Source organism: Struthio camelus, chromosome 23 (genome assembly GCF_040807025.1).
Source record: "Struthio camelus isolate bStrCam1 chromosome 23, bStrCam1.hap1, whole genome shotgun sequence".
Taxonomy (NCBI): Eukaryota; Metazoa; Chordata; class Aves; order Struthioniformes; family Struthionidae; genus Struthio; species Struthio camelus.
Genome location: NC_090964.1, coordinates 5,704,652 through 5,726,136, shown reverse-complemented (window position 1 = coordinate 5,726,136; position 21,485 = coordinate 5,704,652). Strand labels below are relative to the sequence as shown.

Here is a 21,485-nt window from a genome sequence, read left to right as displayed (position 1 = left end):
CCTGCGGGAGCTGAGCGTCCTTCCGGCGCCCAGGTCCAGCCCGCGCTTGCCCTCAGCAGCTCTAGGCTGAGGGCTTTGCTCCCGGCTTAGCGCGAGGGCAGCGGGTTGGCCGAAGGAGTTTGGGGGGAAGACTGGTTTTTAAGGCTGCTGAGAGAGCAATTGAAGTGCGTTAGTGGAAGACGGAGCGTCTCGAGGTATCGAGCGGGTGCTCGCGGAGGGAAGCAGTGCTCCTTCTTGCCGTCGTTATAAGCCGGCCTGGCACGCCGGGGAAGAAAGGGCAGCAGTTAAACGCCTTCCCCTTCCAGCGCTCGGGGACCGTTGAAGGAAAGCAAGCGAAGAGCCGGAGGGGGCCCGTCCGTGCAAAAACCCTTGCAAAAAGCTGCGTTTCCCGGGAGCGACGTGGCCCCGAAGCCAAGGCAGGTTGGCGGCTGGGACGCGGGGCGCTGTCGCTGCCCCGGCCCCATCCCCGCCGCCGCGGGAGCAGCTCGGGTTTTTTCTTTTTTCATTTTTCTGGCGCTCCGGCATCCCCAAATGACCCTGCCGAAGGCCAGGCCCGGGCCACGGATCGGCTCCGGCGCCGCCTGCTCCCGGTTCGGGGGGAAGCTGGGACGAGCGCATAAATTTCCCGCGGAGCGTTTTGCCGTTGGGGAAGAACGCTGACGCGGCGGAACGGAAACGTTCCCCCTCGAACACGTTAACCTGTGATAAACGGTGACAGCCACGCGGTAGGCGGGAAATCCCACTTCCCGGCTCCGGGTGCAGCGGCGGGGGGGACACGGAGGCTGTTGACGGGGTGAGCGGCTGCGTGGCAGATGCTCGGGTCAGCCCAGCTATCTGCTGAGCGGCTCTGAATTTTGGGCGCGTTTTGCTCTTCGGCCTCGCGAACTCCGAAACTCGTCCTGCGCTGGCTCTCGGGGCCGCCCTGCTGCCCGTCGTCACCTGGCTTAGCCACCCGTCCGGCGGTCCGACTGCTGAGATGCCTCCGTTTATCCCTCGCCGGGGTTAGCGGCGTTAGAGAGAAGGGTTTTGGGGTGCTAACGCTTCCCGGGCCGGACGGAAGGGGTTTCCCTCCCCGGCAGCCTTGCACGCCAGGGCCGGCCGCGAGCACGCAGGTGCCTTTGCCGCGCAGCGCTCCGCTTCCCGCCTGCTCCTCGACCTGCCCCGTAACCCTCCCCTTCCTTATTCCAGAGAGGGAAGGGAAAAAAAAAAGCTGCTTATGCAATTTCTGCTGTTCTTTGTTTGCACGCTTGCCAGGAGGAACTACTATTCTTATTCCTATTACCCGTAAGTAGTCGTTCTCCTTCTCTTTTCCTCCCTCGCTGCCCGCTCCTTGCTCTGCCGCTCTCCGCTCCGGCTAGGCTTGTTCTCCGTCAAGCGTGTTTTAAGGGGCTTCTTTGGCTCGGGAAAATAACGCTTCTGAACTCGCTGGAGGCCGCCGGCGTCGCGAGCAGGAAGGGTCACGTTGCCAGAAGAGCTCCGCTCCGGCTGAGGCGGCCGAGGAGGAGGAGGAGGAGGAGGGTGGCCGGAGCGAAGTCACGGTTCTGGCAGCATCTCGCAGTATCCCGTCCCCACCAGGGCCCGGATACTTGAGAAGCGCAAGGACCGTCAGCCGGTGCGGGGTGAAGCCTGCGGGCCGTCCTGCCCCCCGGTTTAAGCTCTGGCCCGGGTTTCTCGGGAGCCCGACGTCGGCTCTCGCAGACGCTCGCTGCGGCGTCTTCCCCGACGGCTCCGGTTTCGGCTGCCGGGCTCTCCTGGCCCCCGCGGGAGCGACTCGGCTCCCGTCGCAATCCGGCCCTGACATCCCGCCGGGAGCGCCCCGGCTCCTTCGCTAGGTGCTGAAAGGGGAGCTGCGCTGGGGGAGAAAGCCTCAGTTGCGGGTGCTGAGCGCCCGTGCATATCTGGCCCGGCGGGTCCAGTCCGTCCCGGGGTGCAGCCCTCGGGCTGGATGTGACCTGCCCTGCACGGTTTGAGCCGGGGCACCCGTGCCGCCCTTCGGGACCGTCAGCGTCGGCGGCTGGCCGGCTTGGGGCGCTGAGCCCGCAGCGAAGGGAGGGGAAGGAGAGGTGCTGGGGAAGGATCAGGCCTGGGGCCCATCGTGCTGGAAGCGCCGGGAGGGAGCAGGGTGCTGGCGCGGGGGGCTCGGGCTGTCCTGCGCACCGCCAGCCGGTAGGAGCCGTCGCTTTGCTTTTTCGGGGTGGGGGGTGGCGAACAGAGCGAGTCCCGCCGCCCCCTCGGCGGCCCGACCCCATCGACCCGCGCCCGTCCTTGGGAGCGTCGTTGCCCTCCTGGCGCCGGCGCGAGAGAAAGCGGAAAGCCGCGACGCCGCGCGCGGCGGGGCGGTGGAGGAAGGGGACGGACGGGACGGAGAGCCGGGAGGGCGGCGGGCTGGCACCGCTCGCGGGTTCGCCCTCTCCTCCCCTTAGCAGAGCCGGGACGGCTCGGTAGACGTCGGACCCAGTTCCCCGGCCGAAACTGGGCTGGTGGATGGTCTTGGGGTGGGATCTTGGATCACCAAGCGTTCGGCCGCACTTACGTGTGTTCGTTCCTCCCCGTTGCAACCCACCTCCCGACCCCTGCAGAAAACCCGTCAACATGACCAAAGCCACGATTAACTACCGCCACGAGAAGACGCACATGATGAGCGCCATCGACAGGAGCTTCACGGACCAGAGCACGCTGCAGGAGGACGAGAGGCTCGGGCTCTCCTTCATGGACGCGCACAACTACAGCAACCGGGGTAAGGCTTCTCCGGGGCTCCAGCGCAGATGCTTTACCCCGTTTGCAGCCTGCAGCGTGCGACATCGCAGGCTTGTCCGCGCTCGGGGGGTGAACAGTTGTGCAGGTATATAAAAACGTATGCATCAAGGGCATCAGTCTAACCTACATCGATAGTAATATTTTTTATAATCCACGCTTTGCTGAAGGAAAAAAAAAAAAAAAAAAAACTTGTGGGCAGCTAGAGCCGGATAAACGGTGTGTGCGTCTTGACTTCTCCCGGAGCAGAGAGCCGAGCCGTTGGTCGCAAAGACTGAGGCCGTTGGCAGTAATTCAAGTTCAGACGCCGGCTCAAACGCTGGATGCGGCCTCCTGACGTTTGGGCTCGCCCCAGCTGTTCGGCTTGCGCTGAGGTTGACGCAGGCCGGCTCTTAGGCTCTAGCGTGGCAGGCTTTCCGCTGTTCTGAGCGGCCGCGGGATTTGAAGGGTTAAAGAGACACAGCCTTCACGTTAGAGGGAGACTGATAATTTAACACCCACTGGAGGATGCGTCTTTGTGCTGATTTAGTTGTAAAATAACTCGTTCGATGCCCCAGTTTCAACCATATGCTAATAACATCTGTTACAGTAACTTCAAGATGCCGCTTGCACACATCTCTTCTGTACCGACTGCTGGATTAATGCGATTCCCAGCATTGTCTCGTGCATAATAGAAGCCCAGAGGGCAAACTTCGCCGCCGTTGTATACATCTGGATAGGTGTATTATTTTTTAGTTACTATCCTGTTGCGGCTTCTCGAGATGCTCCTCACCAGACTGGTTGGTATGGAGATTTGCTCCTCCGGCTCGCAGCTGGCGGCTCAGACCTGCAGCCTCCTTCGGCTGCCGGGTCCTGCTGCGGGATGCTCCCCTACCGTGCCTCAGTTTCCTTAAACGTAACCAAAGTCAACAATACCCCTCGCTGAAACTGGGGCGACGTGAGAGGATCTGCAGCGTGCGGCTGTGAAGATCTCTGCCGGCAAGGAGCCGGTGTCACGTTGCAAACGCTTGCAATTCATTTTTGAGTACGCTCAGCATCCCACGTACCTCTGAGTCGTACCACGCAGCGGAGAGGCTGTCCCCGTTCCCTCCCTCGTCGTCCCCTTGGTTTAGTGACACGTTTGCAGTCTGCAAGGGAGCTGTTTCCCATCGCGGAGGTTGGCGGACCGCGTACCCGGGGGCTACGATGCCTGCCGGAGGATGTGCCTCTGTGCGGACACCTGCCCCGCTGCGCGTGCCGATGCCGCGCGGGAGCCTTGAGATGCAGGCACGAGGCGAGGGGCAGCTCCTTGCCGTTGGAGCCGAGCAGGGAAGCTTTGCAAACGAGCCGCCAAGGGTGGTTTCAGCAGCGTTGTTAGGGAAACAGCTCCCAGAATTTGCTCTCGGAGCAAAGCTGCTCGTCAGCGGCGTGCAGACGGCGCTCCTGGCCCGACGCTGGCGCTGAGGGAGGGCAGCATCAGCTGCAGGCATCCAGCAGAAAGCATCAGGTTTCGTACAAACCCAGATTTAAGAATACTGCATGTTGGCCGGGCAGCAGCCGTATGGGACCCGGCCACGACAAAGGCGGGTGAGGTCCTACTCTGGCTCCACCTCTGCTGTTAATTATATCGCAGAGGCATAAACCAGGTAAATTCTGCATGAATTACCCCATTAAACAGCAGCAAAGTCCATTTGTGTCAGGGCTAGAAATAAGGCAGTGATATCTAGCAGTAAGGAAAATTAACCGTTAGGCTGGGCTGGATTCGTCAGCAACCCAGTTTTTGAAGCCAAGGCTTGAAGTGAAGGGTGTTTGTGCGCCTGGTTCTTATTGGCCTGGATGTGAGTTAAGTGCTTGAATCGATGGGAAACAAGCACGTAAACGCCTTTAAAATCTTTCCCACCGTCTTTCCAAGAGGGCTGCTGTGAATGAGATTGGAGATAGACAGAAAAGACTGGTGTTAGCCTAAAAGGTTGTGATGGGCCTTTTCAGGTTGATATTGCAGGAAGAGCTGCAGAGCCTTGCAGAGAGCACGCTGGGTCTGGCCCGCCTGCAAAGCTGGGGGGGTCAGCAGCAGCTTCTGCCCTGGGACGTTTCCGAGTCCCCTCTCGAGCCTCCTCCGCATGCGTGCGGAGCCGAGCGGGGATGCGGTACAACCCTTCACTCTCTCGACGACCCCCATCTCTCCTGTCCCTTCTGCAGTTGACCAGCGGAGCAGCGTGGTCAACGAGTCCAGCAGCCTGCTCGGAGGCTCTCCCCGCCGGCAGTGTGGCCGCAAAGGGTCTCCATATCACACCGGGCAGCTCCATCCTGCTGTGCGGGTGGCCGATCTCCTCCAGCATATCAACCAGATGAAGACAGCAGAGGGCTATGGCTTCAAGCAGGAGTACGAGGTGAGAGCATCGGACGCTGGTGTCTTGGCTGGGGGGGGGCGAAAAGTAGGAGGGACAAGTGCCCCGTGACTTGGCAAGGTAGCATGCACATGTAGAGGATGCTCCAGCCCTCTCCTGTCTGCGGCAAATCAGCCAGGCTTTCCCACAGTGGCTGGCGATGCTTTTCCCTTTCTCAGGTCCTGCTGGGCATCTGCACGACAATGTCAGATCCCTGCCAAGCCCTCCCTCTCTCCAGCATGCTTGTCCTCTGATAAAAGGACTCTCTTCTTCCGCAATCTGGGAGCACCCAAGACCAGGGAGATCCTAGGAAGGGGGTGCAGGAGAGGGTGATCCCCTCTCTTCCAGGGGGAGAGGAGTCACCTCCAAGAGACAGTGGGTGCATCATGCCCTTCCTACCGTAGCGGGCTGGAGCACTTGTAACAGAGCGAGGTGTTTTGCAAGGCTCTGCTGCTCCGCACCCAGTAGGGTTGGTTTCCTGATTCCTTGGTGTCCCACAGGTCTGGCGATTGAAATTTCCCAGTGAAATTACTGTTTAATGCTTAGTTGTTTCAAGTGCAGGAGCTTTTTTCCCCTCTTTTATGTACTGGACAAACCAGGGCTGGCTATAATCATTAGTACTCCTTGAAAAGCTGCTGTATGTTCTTGGAACTAGTCATTTGAAAGCACTCAGATACTATGGGAGGGGAGAAAACATGTAATTTCCTTCCACTTTCCTCCTCTTACACCAATCTATGCATGTTACTGTTATTACACACAAACCTATTCTGTGCTGGGGAGAGAAGGGGCTCGGGAGGTAAAAAAGGAACCTGGAAAAAACAAGCAGCGTATAATTAGTGGAAAATGGGGCATTTCGTGGATGCAACAGAAATGTGTAGCTGGCAGACGGTGCTCAGGAGCTGTGGCTGGGGCTCTGGGGCTGACAGGACCCTGCTGCCAGGTGGAAGAGGGAAACTGCTGGGGCATCTGCTTTCACCCCGGGGAGGTCATGGGGAATGGGGCCAGGGAGACGCCCACAGCCCTGCCCCTTGGGCCACAGCAGGCTTCTCTTCTTTTCAGAGCTTCTTTGAAGGCTGGGATGCTTCGAAGAAGAAAGACAAGACTAAAGGGAGACAGGATCACGTGTCAACATGTGAGTACCTTTAGCAAAGGCTTAGGAACCCCAGAAAACCTGAAGAACCTTCTGAAAGGCTGGGGTTTTTGTTGGTGACTGCCAGATTTATAGCAAGAATTAACTGTGCTTGGGTTTGATTGGTCAAGGGCAGCAGAGACCTCCTTGTTCAGCGCAGGGCATCCAAGCCTCAGAGCTCCTGTCGGGCATTGGCCACAAAAACACACACAAGGGCTGGAGTGCAGCCAACACCAGCTCCTGGAGCTGGATGAGTCTTGAAGACAACACATCTTGGGGTGGTTCAAAAAGTGGCAATAATATCACCGTTATACTTTGGGCGGTGCTGAAAGACCCTAGATAACCTGGACTTTGTTTTGCTATATAGGCTTAAGAAAAAGTGCAGCCTGGCCCCACAGTGCTCCTGGTGTGAAAGTCCAAGCAGTGGTGGATGAGGCAGAGGGAATAAGTAATGAGTTTTAAGGACCCTCCAAACCTCTCCAGGGCAGCAGAGACTCAACTTCCTACATCCAAACCAGGGAGCAGGTGACCTGCTTTGGATGTAGGCCACTGGGGACCTTGCTGTCGCGGCCAGGGCATCCGTTCCTCTTCCAGGCTGGTGCTTTCTGGGCCATCCGGGGCCGGTGTGTGGCCAACCCCATGTAGGACCTCCCATCTCTGCTCTCTGTCCTACCACCACAAGTTCCTGCGGGCGGGGGTCCTGCTGAAAATCCCACACATTTGAATCACCAGCCTGGCTTAAAGGCTGTGACTGGGGAGTGAGGGGTTCTGGCAGTGTTTTTGGTGACAGGCAGGTGCAGAGACAGGAGACCGAGTGCGGGGTATGACGCACCATCGCCAGGCGCACCCCTCCATGCTCTTATGGTACCTTCCTCGGCTTGCTTTCCAGACGACCGCCACCGAGTCAAGCTCCATCCGCTACTGGGAGATCCCAATTCGGATTATATCAACGCCAACTACATTGATGTAAGTCAAGATGGTGCCTGCTGGGGTGCGCCCGGACCCACAGTCCGCTCCCGAGGCCGCGGGCACCGGCGCGCTGTCCGGGTTGAGACGAGCAATTCCCAAGGGATGGAGGCCTGTCCCTGAAAAATCAGCAACATGAAGGAGCTGAGACAGCCCAGGACAGGCTAGATGGGGACTGAGCCGGGTGTCCCTAGCAGACTCCTCGCTCGCTGCCTTGAAGAGCCCGTCTGGTTTATGTCCGTCAGCAATTTCTGCTTATTCCGTGTCACTGTCCTCTAGAGCTCCTCTGTCTCCCTCCTTCTCTCCTGTGCTCCTCTCTGTCGCCCTCCTTTCTCATTCGTTTTGTCACCTCTTCTTTTCCGTGGTCTTTTCCTGTTCCCGTGGCCCAAGGGATCTCTGTCCTCTGTGGGCTCCCTGGTCGCGGCGGCGCGTGCGAGTCCGGGGGAGCTCAGCCTGGGGTCTCCCGCGGTGGACGGCTCCGAGCGGCGTGCCGTGCCGGGGACCGCAGCGGTGGGGGACGCTAAGACAGAAGGAGACACGAGTCTCGGCTTTAGCGAACGGCAGCATCCGGCACAGCACCCGGAGCGAGGAAGAGGAGGCTCCCTCCGATCTTTGGCGAGAAGCAGCAAATCCCACTATTCCCTCCTGCCCGGGAAATGGCCTGGCAGACGGGACCCATCGCCCCCGCGGCGGGTTGTCCCCGTGCCCAGGCAGCGTCCCCACGCCTGTCCCTGTCCTTGCGCGTCCTTTCTGCCCTGTGGCTCTCTGGGCCCCGCTCCGGCCGGTGACGGTGCTCTAACCTGTCTCTTGAACTGTGTCTCACTAATGTCTCTGTCTCTGATCTTTTTCTTCTGAACCTGTGTCCGATTGGGATCGTTAAAGATTCGGATTAACCGCGAAGTAAGTAGATGGTTTGCCTCTCCTCTCTTCTCTCTCTGCTCCTGTTCTCCTCCCAGGCGCTGGGCCTTTGCACCAGCGAAGCATCCTGATAACATTTACGGAGAAGGTGGATATAGTGCAGGGAAGGGGGAATTTTTGCTCTGCGCGGCACAGCTTTTGCAAAGCACCCTCTGTCCCCCAGCGTGTCGGGGAAGTGGGGCTTTCCTTGGGTCAGCTTCGGTCGCTTGGAAAAAGAGTTGAATTTAACCAGAGAAAATCCCTTCGACCTGCTTAAAAGGACTCAAAGGGCTTAGAGGAGCCTCCATCACCTCTGCGGGAGATGGTCAAGACTGCTAGAAGTGCGGCGGGGTGCTGGCGCCCGCAATCCCCGCGGTCCCTTCGTCTCGGTGTCGCTGCCGTTTCCGCGAAGCGGCTGGACCGGATTTGAGCGCCCGGCGAGCGATCTCGTGCTGCCGAAGGGGCCTCTGCGTTTTCGTGTGCTTCATTTCCTTACCCATCTCTCGAAATAGCCCGATTACAGCGTGTTGGGGACTGCTCCTGCCCCGCGGGGGAAAAAAGCCACGTGTGCGAAAACGAACGCCGCCGAAATGGCCCAGGGTGGGAGGTGGCAGCTGGAGCCTCTCCTGCCCCGATAGTGGCCTGGTTAAGATGTGCTCTGCTATTCGGGCTGACACGTCCCTGTTAAGCGTTAGTGATGTTTGCAGCAAGTGGCTGGGATGAACGAGGGGAGCGGGGCCATTACTCAGTGCTGTGTGGCTGCATCGGACTCGGATATTATTAATAGGGCTCTTGCGATGATATTACCCGCTGCCTTCAAGCGGTTGTCGGCGTGGCGAGCAGGAGCAGGCGGGTGTCACGTTGCTGAGGGTTTTCTTGAGGGAGGGAGATGAAGTTTGCAGGTTGCACCAGCCTTTGGTGGGACATGACCCCTCCGAGGATGGGGTGCGCCAGGTGCAAGGTGATGATTCTGCGCAGTGCGGAGGGCTCGGCTCTCCGGCTGCATGCAACTCTGGTGTTTCCAGAGCTTTTGCCATCTTTATGGTGTTTTTGGAGGGCTCAGGCAGGGCAGGGACTGGTTTGAACGTGAATCAGCTGGAAATCGGGTCTGAACCTTCTCCGTCACGGAGAACGATGAGCTCCAGGTGGTGGAGCTCGTGCTGGTGGCCAGAGCCTGGCTGTAGACCGTGGTGGATGTGTGCAGTTGCTGCCAGTTGGGTCATTGGGCAGCGTTTGGGTCATTGCCCCGTGGCAAACCGCCGTGGGGCAGGATCCTAACGCCATGACGTCCTTCCCTGGGGACTGATGTCTGTCTTTGTCTTACAGGGTTACCACAGGTCCAACCATTTCATAGCCACCCAAGGTGAGTGACCTCCTCCGTCCTGTACTAGGGAGGGAGAAGGGGAACCGCAACGGCGTTGCGGCCGTGAGCTCTTTGGGGCAGGGCTTGCTTGTAGCCATGAGTAGCCGGGCGGCGGGGAGGCTCGGCTCTCGGCTTTGCCCCGTGTCCATCCCCGGTGTCCTTCCCTCCCTGCCCTGCAGGTCCCAAGCAGGAGATGGTGTACGATTTCTGGCGCATGGTGTGGCAGGAGCACTGCTCCAGCATCGTCATGATAACCAAGCTGGTGGAGGTGGGACGGGTAAGGCCCCGTTCGGTCCCTCTCCCTCGCGGCTCGGCGAGAAACCCCCTCCGCGCCCCTGAGAGCCTGGCCCGTCTGCTTGCTGCAGGTGAAGTGCTCCAAATATTGGCCGGATGACTCCGAGATGTACGGGGACATCAAGATCACCTTGGTGAAGTCGGAGACGTTGGCGGAGTACGCTGTGCGGACGTTCACCCTCGAAAGGGTAAGCTGCCGGCTATCTGTGCCGTCCTGTCCAAGAAACATTTCCATGGTCCTATTTATCTACTCCAACTTTCCTCTCCGTGGAGGTGGGACCTCTGAGGTTTCCTTTGCGTCTTCCACCATGGGCAAATGCCCCGAGGCCTTGTCCCTGCTCCGGAGTCTGGGTCCCCCTGTCCCTGCGCCTGGGTGCCAGCACCGCTTTTGTTTTTTGGGGTCAGCAGCGAGCGTTTAATTTCCAGGCAGGCACCAGGTAATTGCAAAGGGGGATAAAGGATGATTTTTCTCCTCCGGTCTGGAGCGGAGGTTATGTGGCAATTACTTTCCAGCTTGGCACCTAGGGACAGAGCCAGCATAATTTCCCCCTTCATCTCCAGGAACATGAAATTACTGTCTAGTTGGGAGGCAGGTAGCAAAGATCCTCGTGGAACAAATCCAGTCCTCGCCGAGGCAGGCGCTGGCACCCCGGCGGCCGGGGCCGCGCTGTCCTACGCTCGTTTTTCACCTGCTCGCAGCCGCTGGGGAGAGGAGACCTCGTCTACCGGCGCTCTGCAAACGGCTCACCGTGGCTCGGCTGGGCGCGAACGGGGCAGAATCGGGGACCTCCCCGGGACGTCGGCCCTTTTGGGGGCCCGGCGTAAAGCGAGGAAAGCTTTGGTGGCTTCTCAGCCCCACGTCCTCACGCTGCCTCGCTCTTCCCTTGCAGAGGGGCTACTCGGCCCGGCACGAGGTCAAGCAGTTCCACTTCACGTCGTGGCCCGAACACGGCGTCCCCTACCACGCCACGGGGCTGCTGGCCTTCATCCGGCGGGTGAAGGCGTCCACGCCACCCGACGCCGGCCCCGTCGTCATTCACTGCAGGTGAGAGCAGCGTGCGGAGAGGACCGGGAGGACCTTTGCTGGTGGCCGCGAAGGGAGCGTGCCACTCTCGGAGCCGCTCTCCCCGGTCTGGCTGGGCCAGGCTTTGGCAGGGTCCAGGTTACCTCCGGTCCCTTTGGGGTTATATGCCGCGTCTTGGCTGTGTTGCAGCCATCGGCCTTCGGCTTGGTGCGTAAAAGCGGCGAACGACAGCGAAGCGTTGAGCGGGCAGGTACGAAGCCTCTCAGTTGGCTCTGTAGAAGCTGAGGCAGAGGAGGAGCCCTCGGACGGTGCCCGGCGCGGCTCCCGCGCCCCGCGGTGACGGCACCCAGGCATGAGGCGCCCGCCCTCGTGCTCGGATGGGTGTCGCGGCTCTCCCGAAGGCGCCCTGCCACCCGCCCTCCTGCCCGCGGAGGGAGCGACGGAGGCGCGGGGGACCGCCGCTCGCCCTGGGGCTTTGCCCCGGCGGCGTCCCGTGGCTCCGGCCGCGGGAAACCGGAGGCTCGGCGCAGGCGGACGGAGCGCCGCTGGCGCCGAATCGGGAAGAGAGCAGCGATTTCCGCGTCCCCTGAGCAGGCGTTGAGGCTGCCGGCGCGACAGGTTAACGGCTCTTCCTCTTTTGGGCAAACAAGGAGGAGCTGGTGAACGAGAGGGATTTTCCGTTTGATCTCTCCCTGTCAATTGCCTCATCGCTATTCATTCACCGGCAACAGCGAGCGTGATTAGTTCCCGTACTCTGTAATCACCGATAATCACCAAGAGTGATTCATCAGCCCCAGAAATTAGTGTTTCACTGTAAAAAGCTGTGCAGGGAAGGAGCGGGGGGAGCGGTTCTGCGCCCGCTGCGTCCCGGGAGCTGGCAAGGCTCAGCCTCGGGGGCTTCTCAGCCGGCAGGGCGAACGTGCCAGGGTCTAGGATGTCACTGCTGCTGCTGCGTTCGCCCTGCCGGCTCGGGTCATCCGGCCCCGACGCGAGGCGAGGACCCCCCTCGGTACGGGCAGACCCCGCTGCCCTCCTTCGTCCCCCGCGTTCGGGGCGTTTTGCTCCGTTCTCGGGCTCGGTGCTGAGCCGCCTCCTCCCGGGAGCCCTCGGCTGCAGCGGCGTCGCTCGGTGCACGCAGCGAGGGGTCCCGGAGGGATGCCGATGCACGCCTGGTTCAGCTTCCGTTTTTTATTGCAAAAAGCAGCGATTCCCGCTGCGTTCCAGCAAAAATTAACCTTTGCCAGCAGGGCCCAGCCTCGCCCGCGCAGCCAGACCGGTTGCACGGCCCCTGCGGCGCTTCTGCCGCGGTGGTTTTGTGCGGACGGCGAGGAGGGATGGTTTAAGGCAAAAGCAGGTCGTGGGCTGAGGTTGTGGAGGCGCGCGAAGTGCTGGCCGATGCGAGAGCGCCCGCGTTCTTCCGGGTGCCCCCGCGTCGCGTCCGGCCCTTGCACGCGCGGACCTTTCGCTGTGCCGGCCGGCGCCTCCGCTTTCCCGCGGATGCCGGATGGAGTGGGAACCTGTTTGCTGTCTTCTGCCCTCCTTCGTCCCCATCAAGCGCCGGCACGGGGAGAACGGGCTGCTACATCGTCCTGGACGTTATGTTGGACATGGCTGAGTGCGAGGGCGTCGTGGACATTTACAACTGCGTGAAGACCCTGTGCTCGCGGAGGATCAACATGATACAGACAGAGGTGAGTGGGGAAGCGGCTCTGCCTCCCCGGACCCTTCTGGCGCGACAACACTTCTCCGCGCCGCGGTAGCCGGTGGGAAAGACCCAGGAGTAGGCTGGGGCGACGAATGAATTAGTGGCCGAAATGCAAGATAAGGAGGAATAAGAGCTAAATTGCCTGGATGGTTTGAGCCCTTGGAGCACGCATCCCCTCCGGGATGGTTATGGAGTCAGCTGGGGCTGGGAGCGTTTCGTGGATTTTTGCTGCCGATGCTGGCAGATGGTGGAGGACTTGCTCCACCGTCCCCCTACCAGGCTTTAAAGCCCTTGCAGCCTAGTGTATCGATCAGCATCACCACCGCTAACGTCCGCATGGAAACCCAGGACCCCGTCCTGCTGCTTTTGCTTTTCAGGGCATTGCAGGGCGGCTTGCTTGGAGCAGGCAGCGCTGCCACAGAGGAGCCTCAGGGGTGTTTTGCTCCCTGCAGGGCGGCAGAAGCAGCCCTGGCCTTGCCCAAAACAGGAGGTGGCCCTGGGCTTTCGTGGGGACTGCGCGGACGTCGCGAGAGGGGCAAAAACCTTCCCTCCTTGCTTTGCCGGCTCAGCCTGTTTGCTTTCCTCCTGCAAAAGGAGCAGTACGTCTTCATTCACGATGCCATCCTGGAAGCCTGCCTGTGCGGGGAGACGAGCATCCCGGCCAGCGAGTTCAAAGCCACCTACAAGGAGATGGTCAGGATAGAGCCGCAGAGCAACTCCTCGCAGCTGCGGGAGGAGTTTCAGGTGAGCGGCGCCCCGGCACGCCGGGCTCCCAACGGCGGGGACGGGGCTGCGCTCGGACCCCCGTTGCAGGCTCTGCCCGCTCCAGGTGGGAAGGGGTGGGCGCTGGAGGCCGCTAAACGGAGCTGCATGTCCCCGCAGACCCTCAACTCGGTGACTCCCCACCTGGACGTGGAGGAGTGCAGCATCGCCCTGCTGCCCCGCAACCGGGAGAAGAACCGCAGCATGGACGTCCTGCCGCCGGACCGATGCCTTCCCTTCCTCATCTCCGTGGACGGAGACAGCAACAACTACATCAACGCGGCCTTAACCGATGTAAGTGCGCTCGGGGCCACAGGGCTGGGGCTCTTTCCTGAGGTGTCGTTGCACCAAAAAGCCTTTTGGGCTCCCTTTGCGCGATAGCCAACTCCCCGGATGGTGTGTGTGTGCGTAAGCAGGTTGGATGGGGAGAGCCAGAGCATCCTCATCGGTGCAAATGCAGAGTGTCTTGGCTGGGACCGCCCCGAGGGGGGGAACAGGGGCTTGGAGAGGACACGTCGGGGAGCTGGGGTGCAATTTCTCACCCGTTGGGTCGCAGGAGCACACGAGCTGCATTTGGTGGAGTTGTCTTAGGCTGCGGGGAGGCTTTTCAAGGCCAAAACTGGGCTCGGTTTGAATTCCCAGCCTCGTTTCGCACAAACGCACAAAGACGTGGGCACGTGTCATCCTGAACTTGCGTGCGGGGAGTGACCTGTGAATGGCACTGAAGGACAAGGCAGGGGAAGGACTGGCTTAGCTGGGTCCTTCACTCCCTTCTTTTGTGTGGTGACATCTTTCTCGCCCTGAAAGCACTTTTCATCTGCTCTCACCAGACGCACGCGAAGGAAGGTCAGGGCCTTGTCTTCATTTATTTCATAGGGAAACTGGAGCACGATAAAAGGAGAGGAAACTCTCGGGAGAGAATTAGCACCGAGCTTCCCAGCGCCATGCGCCGTGGGCTGAGTTGCCTCTAGCCCCTTCTCGAGGTGCAGCTTGGAGGACGCTGAACTGCTCTCGAAAGCAGCCGTGGTCCCGCGCACACGTCCCCCCGCTCCGCTCAGAAAAGACACCCGTAATGCAAGAGCTGTTTCCAACCTGCCGGTGATTGCAAACCAGAGCAGAGAGGCCGCAGCGGCTGAGAGCTCCCAGCGTGCTGCCGGCGGCGCAAAGCGAAGGGTCGTTTATCACCGAAACCGCTTTCGTCTCCTGAACGGAGCCCGGGTGCTCTGACGGCCCGTTCGCGGGGGCAGCGCGGAGCCCGGGGGGCAGCGCGCGCGCTCCGAGCGGCCTCCCGCACCCTTCGCCTCCGTGGCTCCGGTTGCCTCGGGGCACCCACGTGTTTTGGCTGAGCCCTGCGTTTTTCACCCCACCGGCAATTTATCACGTTGCTTCTTCATGCAGATCTCATCTGCCTGTTCTCTGCTTCCGCTCGCAGCAAAAGCGGTTCGCAAAGTGGAGGCGGCTGGTAAGAGCAGCTCTGCAGCACCGGGCAGCTGTTGGAAGCAAGCTCAGGGCTTTGACTTGCATGGCATGTGAGCTTTGGTTTTAGCTTGCTTGGGGTTTGCATATCCACTTTTATTTTTACACATCACTGAGCCTCCTTTTGTTAATCTCTGCTACAGGGACAGCCCAGGTCAGAGAAGAGAATTTGCTTTACAGGCAGAAAAAGCTTTGGATGAAATTCTCGCTGAAGGGATAAAGCCATTTCCCTCTCTGATAAAACGGCTCATTTCCTTTAAGTGCCAACGCGGTTTGCTCAGTCAGTCCGTCGGTCTGTCATACTCGATTGGTCTCTGCTGCCCGTCACCGCCGTGCCCGGAGCGCCACGATACCGCAGGTGCCGGGGCCGGGCGGGCAGAGCTGTTGCAACTTCTGCTGGCGTTTACGCTGCTGCGGAGGTATTGTGGATGCCAGGGGTTGAGCTGGCAAATACCTGCACGAGGGGAGGATGAACTTCCCGGCCGCCAGCGGCACGGGCGAGCCGTGCTCTCATGCTGCAAACGCCCAAGCACCGGTGCCGCCGTCAGCTGCCGGCCTCGCTGCCGCCCGCCACGGACCGGCCGCTGGGAAAAGGTTAAGTAAGAAGCGCTTCCATGAGCCAGACGGCAGGTTTACCCCGTGGCCGGAGGACACGGTGTTAGCAGAGAGCTGCAGTAATTTCGGGGCGCAGCGCGTGCTCCCCTAAGAGGTCTCTGTTGTGTTCAGGCTTCTGAGGAGGTTTGAGCAACTCAAGCGCGTTATAGGAAAAGTCGGATTACTGCAGCGCTGAGTCCAGCTGTGGGGCTCCCGGGCCCGTGGCTGCCCACTCTCAGGATGACCAAGGGGGGCAAAAGTCAGCGCCGCTGTTCCCATTCTGCAGCCGTGCTCGGAGCAAGGCTGCGATCTGCCGGGCCTTCAGCGCGCCGAACTCGCGTCCTGGCTGGGAAGGCGTTGGCGCCCAGCCTAGTTAATCTGGGTGACTTTTGCGTTTGCCTGGGGAGGAATGGGACCTTCCAGGGTGCAGTTTGTCTGATCTGGTGCGGATGGGTGCTACGATAAGCGAGAAGCTTCGAACCTCTGGTGCCGTCCAATGGGTCAGGCTCAGCCTGGGGGTATCAGAGAAGGACCTTTCACAAGTGGCCTGACCAGGTCTGATACAGCCGCTGGCGCTGATGCACCACAAAGGAGAGGATGGAGCCAAATAGGTCATTGCCTTGCATTGCTTTCAAAGCCCACTTTGCCTTCCAAGGAGGCACGCATCAGCCCTGGCACCAGGTTTGCCAGGGCAGGATGAGGTGGTGGTGCACATGAGGGTCTTTGAAGCATTCCTCCTCCCCATGCACCTTTCATTGCCTCCCAGCGGGGAGAAGAAAGCTGCCGTGCATGGAAACATCTTGCGGAGACTCTCCCTTGCTGTAAACACACCTGGCAAAAGAGTAGCGACATAAGGCAGATGCTGCTGGAGACGGAGAGGTACCCTGAAAGCTCTTGGTCCTTTTGAAGCACTAACAAGACTCCTTTCTTTCTTTTTTTTTTGCTGCCTATGGAAGGTTTTCATTCCAGTTTCCTTTCCTCCCTCAAAAGTAGGAAAAAAGCAGCTGTTTGTCTGTCGCGGAGCCAGGCAGTACCCGTGCCTTTCGAGCCGCTCGGCTCGTTGCTTCTCTCGGTCCCTAGAGATGCTCGAGCGTTGCAGCGGCAGTACCGCTGTTAACGCGGGGCGCGTTCGTTCGGGGCCCCGTTAGCTGGCGCGTGGCTCTCGGGGCCGGGCCGGCATCTGCAGCTCGTGCTTGTTCATGGATCAAAGGTGCAATTTATTTATTTATTTTTTCGTGGTACCTAGTGTGCGAAACACTCTTCCTCGGGAGATCTGAGAGCCGGAAGCGTGCGCTGTCTCCCCCTCGCTGGGAGAGCTAAGTGTGAAGGTAATTCAGATGGGTTTTTATAGCGCTGGAAGTGCGAGGATGAGCCTTGGAGGAGGTTAGGCGCTTCTGAGGTCTCGGAGCATGTTTGTTGTTGGTGTCAGTGGAGTTAGTGATAGTTAGAGCAGGGAAACGAGGTCGGAGTCGGGCCCTTTGCGCGCTGGCTGCTGCTCGCAGAGGCCGGGCTGTATTGCAGGAGGCGGCTGGAGGGGCAAAACTTGTCCCCTCCGCCAGGACTCACTGTGCCTGCACCTTCTTCCTTCTTCTGTTCTTCCCTGAGGCCAATCTGGGAGGGAACTGGCCTGGGACCTGGGCCCCGAACAATGCGGTGACCTCCACAAGGTTGTCCTGTAGGAGGCTGGACTAGATGATGTCCAGAGGTCCCTTCCGACCTCAGCCGTTTTGTGACTCTGTGACCCTCATGGCAAGGTGCCGTGTGCCTGCCTGGGGGTCTTGGGTGGTCTCCGCTTGTCCTGACTGTGCTCCTTCCCCCTCTGCAGAGCTACACCAAGAGCGCTGCCTTCATCGTCACCCTGCACCCGCTGCAGAACACCACCACCGACTTCTGGCGGCTGGTGTACGACTACGGCTGCACCTCCATCGTCATGCTCAACCAGCTCAACCAGTCCAACTCTGCCTGGGTGAGTGCACGTCATGGCCCGGCTGCCCACCTGAGCGGGCTGTCCCACTCCATGAACGTTCCCGTGGCTTGCGGTATCATCAGCGCAACCAGAGCCCCTGGCTAGAGCTCCATCTCCTCCAGGAAAGGAGACAGGACTGGCTACGGGGGCCAGGTTTTAGCCCTCTTAAGCACAGAGTTGGCTAGTTGGAGCCTAAGATGCATGGCAGCAACCAGCTGGCTGGACTTCTGTCATGACTGTCGTGACATTGTCTTGGTATTACCGTACTGTAATTGCTGTGCACACGTGGGTTAAGTCAGTGTATGCCCCAGGGAGATCTAGGGTTAACGAGACACGGGAAAGTTTGGGAGTAAAGAACTGATTTTTTCCTCCTCTTACAGAGGGGAAACTGAGCACAGGGCCCTACCCTGGTTCTTTAGACAGTTTTTGGTAAAGCTCGGCATGAAATGGTGTCCCTGGTTCCTGTTTCAGAGACGCACCTCCGGGACCGCGTTTCTCTAGCGAGATGTGTCCTTCCTCCTTGCTCCCTGCCACGAAGGGTGGTACAGTCTTGCTGTGTCCTGTCAACCGGTTTCAGCGCTCTTCCCCAGAGGAGGTTGCGTTTCGGTGTTGACTCAGCAAGCTTTGATTTTTCCAAGAGCGCTAGCGGCTTGTGAATGCCGCTTCGTAAGTCGGCGTGCTGCAAAGTGGGTTTTATAGGTGTGATGGGACGGGCAGATCTGCCGAGCTGGAGGGGACATGTTACCTGTCACCCGCCCTCCAGAGAGAGGGGACAAAAACGCACCTCATAAGGCACCCTGGGAGCTAGAGCTGTGTTTCAGCCTGGTCTGGCTTTGCTCTCCTGGCGTACCGTCCCCAGAGGGATTCCTGCAACGCTCCTGCCGCCACCGGAACAGATTTAAGAGTCCATTACAGGTCTGTAATGTTAGTTCAATGAGGAAACGTATTGGATTTTTACATAAAATTAACATTATAGACTCTTAATGGATATCTGGAGAAGACTTCATTAGCTGGATTATTTTACGAGTTGAGATCAGATACTCGATGTAAATGACCCAAAACGGCAGTTGCACTGTTCGCTGGGAGGACGTGGATGGATGGAGCGACGGCCCTGTGTGAAGTTACTTGTCTCTTTTACGTCGAACCAAGCGGAGGGTGAAGGGGGATGTCATATAAATAGGCGTGCTAGACATGCACGTAGCTCTATGTCTGCGTGTAGCACGCTCGTACGTATGTACGTGTTGAGCTAACGCTGCAGGCTCAGAGGGACCTTTGTGCGAGGAGACGTTCAGCAGGCCCTGAGCGCGGAGGGATGTCTGGGGGGTCTCTTGCCCCATGGAGATTTGCGGAGGGGGAAGCACTGTCACCGCAGTGGCTGAATGCCTGGGGCCCGGACACCGGGGAGATGTTCCTGTCTAGTCTGCATAGTCCCCGGCCACAGACAGGCAGACCTGGCCTCAAAGAGCTTCCCAGCTTGTTGCTAGCTCAGAGCAATCTGCTGCTCTTAGAGCAGGTTAATATTTAACCAAGCAATCTGCCAGTGCATGCACTGAACTGGGCGGTTGTGCATGACGAGAGGGATTAGAGGGGCCTCTTCCAGCCCCAGCGTCCAGGAAAATCAGAGCAATATATTGGGAAACCCTAGCCTGAGGCTGAGGTTTCGTTGGGGATGATCAGGAGAAAGAAGGGTTTGTCTTGCCGGTGCTGTCTGTTATTTACAGTAATATGTGGCTCTCGTGTAGCACTTTTCTTTCCCAGGCCTTGAAATTCATTACAAAGATGGGTGATTATTGCTATCTGCATTTTACAGATGGGGAAACTGAGGCACAGAGTGGGGGGAAGTGACTTTGGCAAAGCCACGCAGCAGGTCAGTGGCAGCACCCAGGACAGAGCTCCGGTTCCCGGGTCCAGTCCCTTGACCCAGGTGGCCACCCCTGATCTCCTCGCGGCGTGGAAGGCACTTGGCACATTGCCGGATCGAGCCTTGGGCTGACAGAGATGGCTGCCGGGGGGGAGAAATGGTTTTGTTCCCTTGGGGATGGATCTGCTTGACTTCCCTCTTCGTGCAAAGAGGGTTTAAAGCATGGAGGGTTTTGTCTACAAATGTGGCTATAAAGGAGAATAGGATGCAATTTTTGGAGCTGCGGAGGCAGATTCAGCTGAAGAAGGAGAGCTGATGCCCATTAATGTGTTTTGCACCTGAATTCACATTTACCCTTGTGTGTACACAGAGGTAGATACCAGGGATGTTGTGCCCCTTCCAAAATCCAGCCCTACAGCAGTACCACTGTGTCACCATCTCCTCCGTGACCCTACAGCACCTCATGTCTGCAGCAGCAGACATGAACCCGGCTGCTTGCTGACCGGGGCAGTGAAGGAGGGAGCAGAACAAATTTTGTTTTAATTGTCTCTACCTTCTGTTTCATTCCCTATTTCAGAAACGCTCTGCAGCGTTGCAAGAACTTCCCGGCTCCCTGCATCCTATTCGGATGCTCCCCCACGGTGCCCTGCTCTCCCGCTCGCTGGGGCTGGCGTGGGAGGGCAGCGCTTTGCTCTCTTCCTCGCGGCCCGGGTGCCTCTGCACCCTGTCAGCTCGGTCTGCAGGGAGGTCCTGGAGCAGGCAGTCCGCTGGTACCGTCCAACGCTGCCATATTTCTTCATTATTCAGCTCTGCTTCTCTCTGGACGCCTATTCTTCAGGGATGTCTGTGTAACAATGTTTAGCTGGGTCTTAAATGTTTACCAGTTTGAGACCAACAGCTAATCAATCAGCCTTTACAGCAGGCAGCTTTGAAAGGTGACTTGGAGGGTATATCCCTCACTTGAACTATGTCTTGCCGAAGGAAGTTTTAATATCCAAATTATAGCTCGGAGTCTAGAAGGCTTAGAGATCTTGGAGATTTATAGCTCCTATTAATAACCAATTATTTCTCAAACACATTTGCCATGCAGTTAGGCCCAAGCCGTTAGATGGCCTGAAATGCTAAATGTTCTGTTGAAGTGCAATGACAAACATCATATATTTTGTATTGACGCTGGTTTCCCAGCAGTTGTGGTGTGAAAACAATTGCATCCTCGACCCTTGGAATGAGCAATCCATCAGTGCTCTGCTGGCCACGTGCGGGAGAGCGCAGCACGAGGGATTTGCTTTCCCGGAGCATCTGCTCCTTTCCTGGACTGCTGCTTTTCAAGTTGAGATTGGTCCCTCTTAGAGGGAGGTCAAAGGGGTGATCTTAGTGCTGAACTGCTCTTGCAAAGCTCCTTCCAAAGTCAGGAAGCAGAATGGCTTGAGAAGCATCCTTGGGGCCAGTCAAGTCCTGCTCTGTCACGCTGCAGGATCAGACCCGTCCTGATCTGGGTCAAGGCAGGGACCAGGACAGGCAAACCCTGTTGCTGGAAGCGTTGGCAGGCACAGCTGCACCCAAGTATTTGTGTTCATGCAGTCAGGAAAGGGCTACGTGGACGTAGCAGAGGGTGGACCTGAGCTTTCAGCTCTGAGCCACCAACGAGCAGAGGCCACCTCCATCCAGCAATGTGCTGTGGCTCTTGTGCGAGTGACAGGCATGTGGATCCAGCACCCTGCACCAGGGACCCCCTGCCCGGCCTGGCCTCGGGGCCACTCCTAGGTGTCAGAAGCCCGTCTCGGTGTCCTACCTCCTGCCTGGCACCCATGCCCCTGGTCCCGTGTCCGTGCCAGCCCGCTCTGTCCCACTCGGTGTCGCCTGCGGTGCGTGGTGCCCGCTCCATGCGTGCTGGTGTGCTCATGGCTCACGGCAAGTTGTGCCTCTTCTCTCCACAGCCCTGTTTGCAGTACTGGCCTGAACCTGGACTCCAACAGTATGGCCCGATGGAAGTAGAATATGTTTCCGGAGCAGCTGATGAGGACCTCGTGTCTCGTCTCTTCCGAGTCCAGAACATCACACGGGTGAGAGTCTTCCCACCAACTCCATGCCAGTGAAGTGTGCTTATGGGGGTTGCATGTGAGTGCGTGTGTCCAGGTGCTCTCCCATGTCCAGGCAGTCTCCCAGGCCGGAGATCTGGGCTGCTAAGAGAGCTCGTGTGGAGGGATGGGATCAATTTTGTTAGCTGCTGCTTTGGAGAAGGGCTGGCACATTGACAAAGGTTTTGTTCATATGAGCAAAGACTTCCTTCGGCGGGAAGAAGGATGATCCATCTAGGGAAGCAACACG

The 21,485-nt window shown here is 58.7% G+C and overlaps 1 protein-coding gene across 4 annotated transcripts in view; it reads left to right on the top strand.

The window, feature by feature from the left end:
• The window catches only part of PTPRU (protein tyrosine phosphatase receptor type U), an 86,792-nt gene that overhangs the window by 54,101 nt on the left and 11,206 nt on the right, over positions 1–21,485 (top strand). The window contains exons 15-29 of one of the 4 annotated variants that reach the window (XM_068917303.1): positions 1,255–1,284; positions 2,580–2,737; positions 4,933–5,123; positions 6,180–6,252; positions 7,139–7,215; positions 8,098–8,115; positions 9,439–9,475; positions 9,655–9,752; positions 9,841–9,957; positions 10,660–10,814; positions 12,349–12,484; positions 13,093–13,242; positions 13,381–13,554; positions 17,156–17,296; positions 21,095–21,220. In XM_068917303.1, the coding sequence (XP_068773404.1) occupies positions 1,255–1,284; positions 2,580–2,737; positions 4,933–5,123; positions 6,180–6,252; positions 7,139–7,215; positions 8,098–8,115; positions 9,439–9,475; positions 9,655–9,752; positions 9,841–9,957; positions 10,660–10,814; positions 12,349–12,484; positions 13,093–13,242; positions 13,381–13,554; positions 17,156–17,296; positions 21,095–21,220 (1,681 nt within the window). The remainder of the gene's footprint in view (positions 1–1,254; positions 1,285–2,579; positions 2,738–4,932; positions 5,124–6,179; positions 6,253–7,138; positions 7,216–8,097; positions 8,116–9,438; positions 9,476–9,654; positions 9,753–9,840; positions 9,958–10,659; positions 10,815–12,348; positions 12,485–13,092; positions 13,243–13,380; positions 13,555–17,155; positions 17,297–21,094; positions 21,221–21,485) is intronic. The other 3 variants (XM_068917305.1, XM_068917304.1, XM_068917307.1) reach the window with 3 other exon arrangements.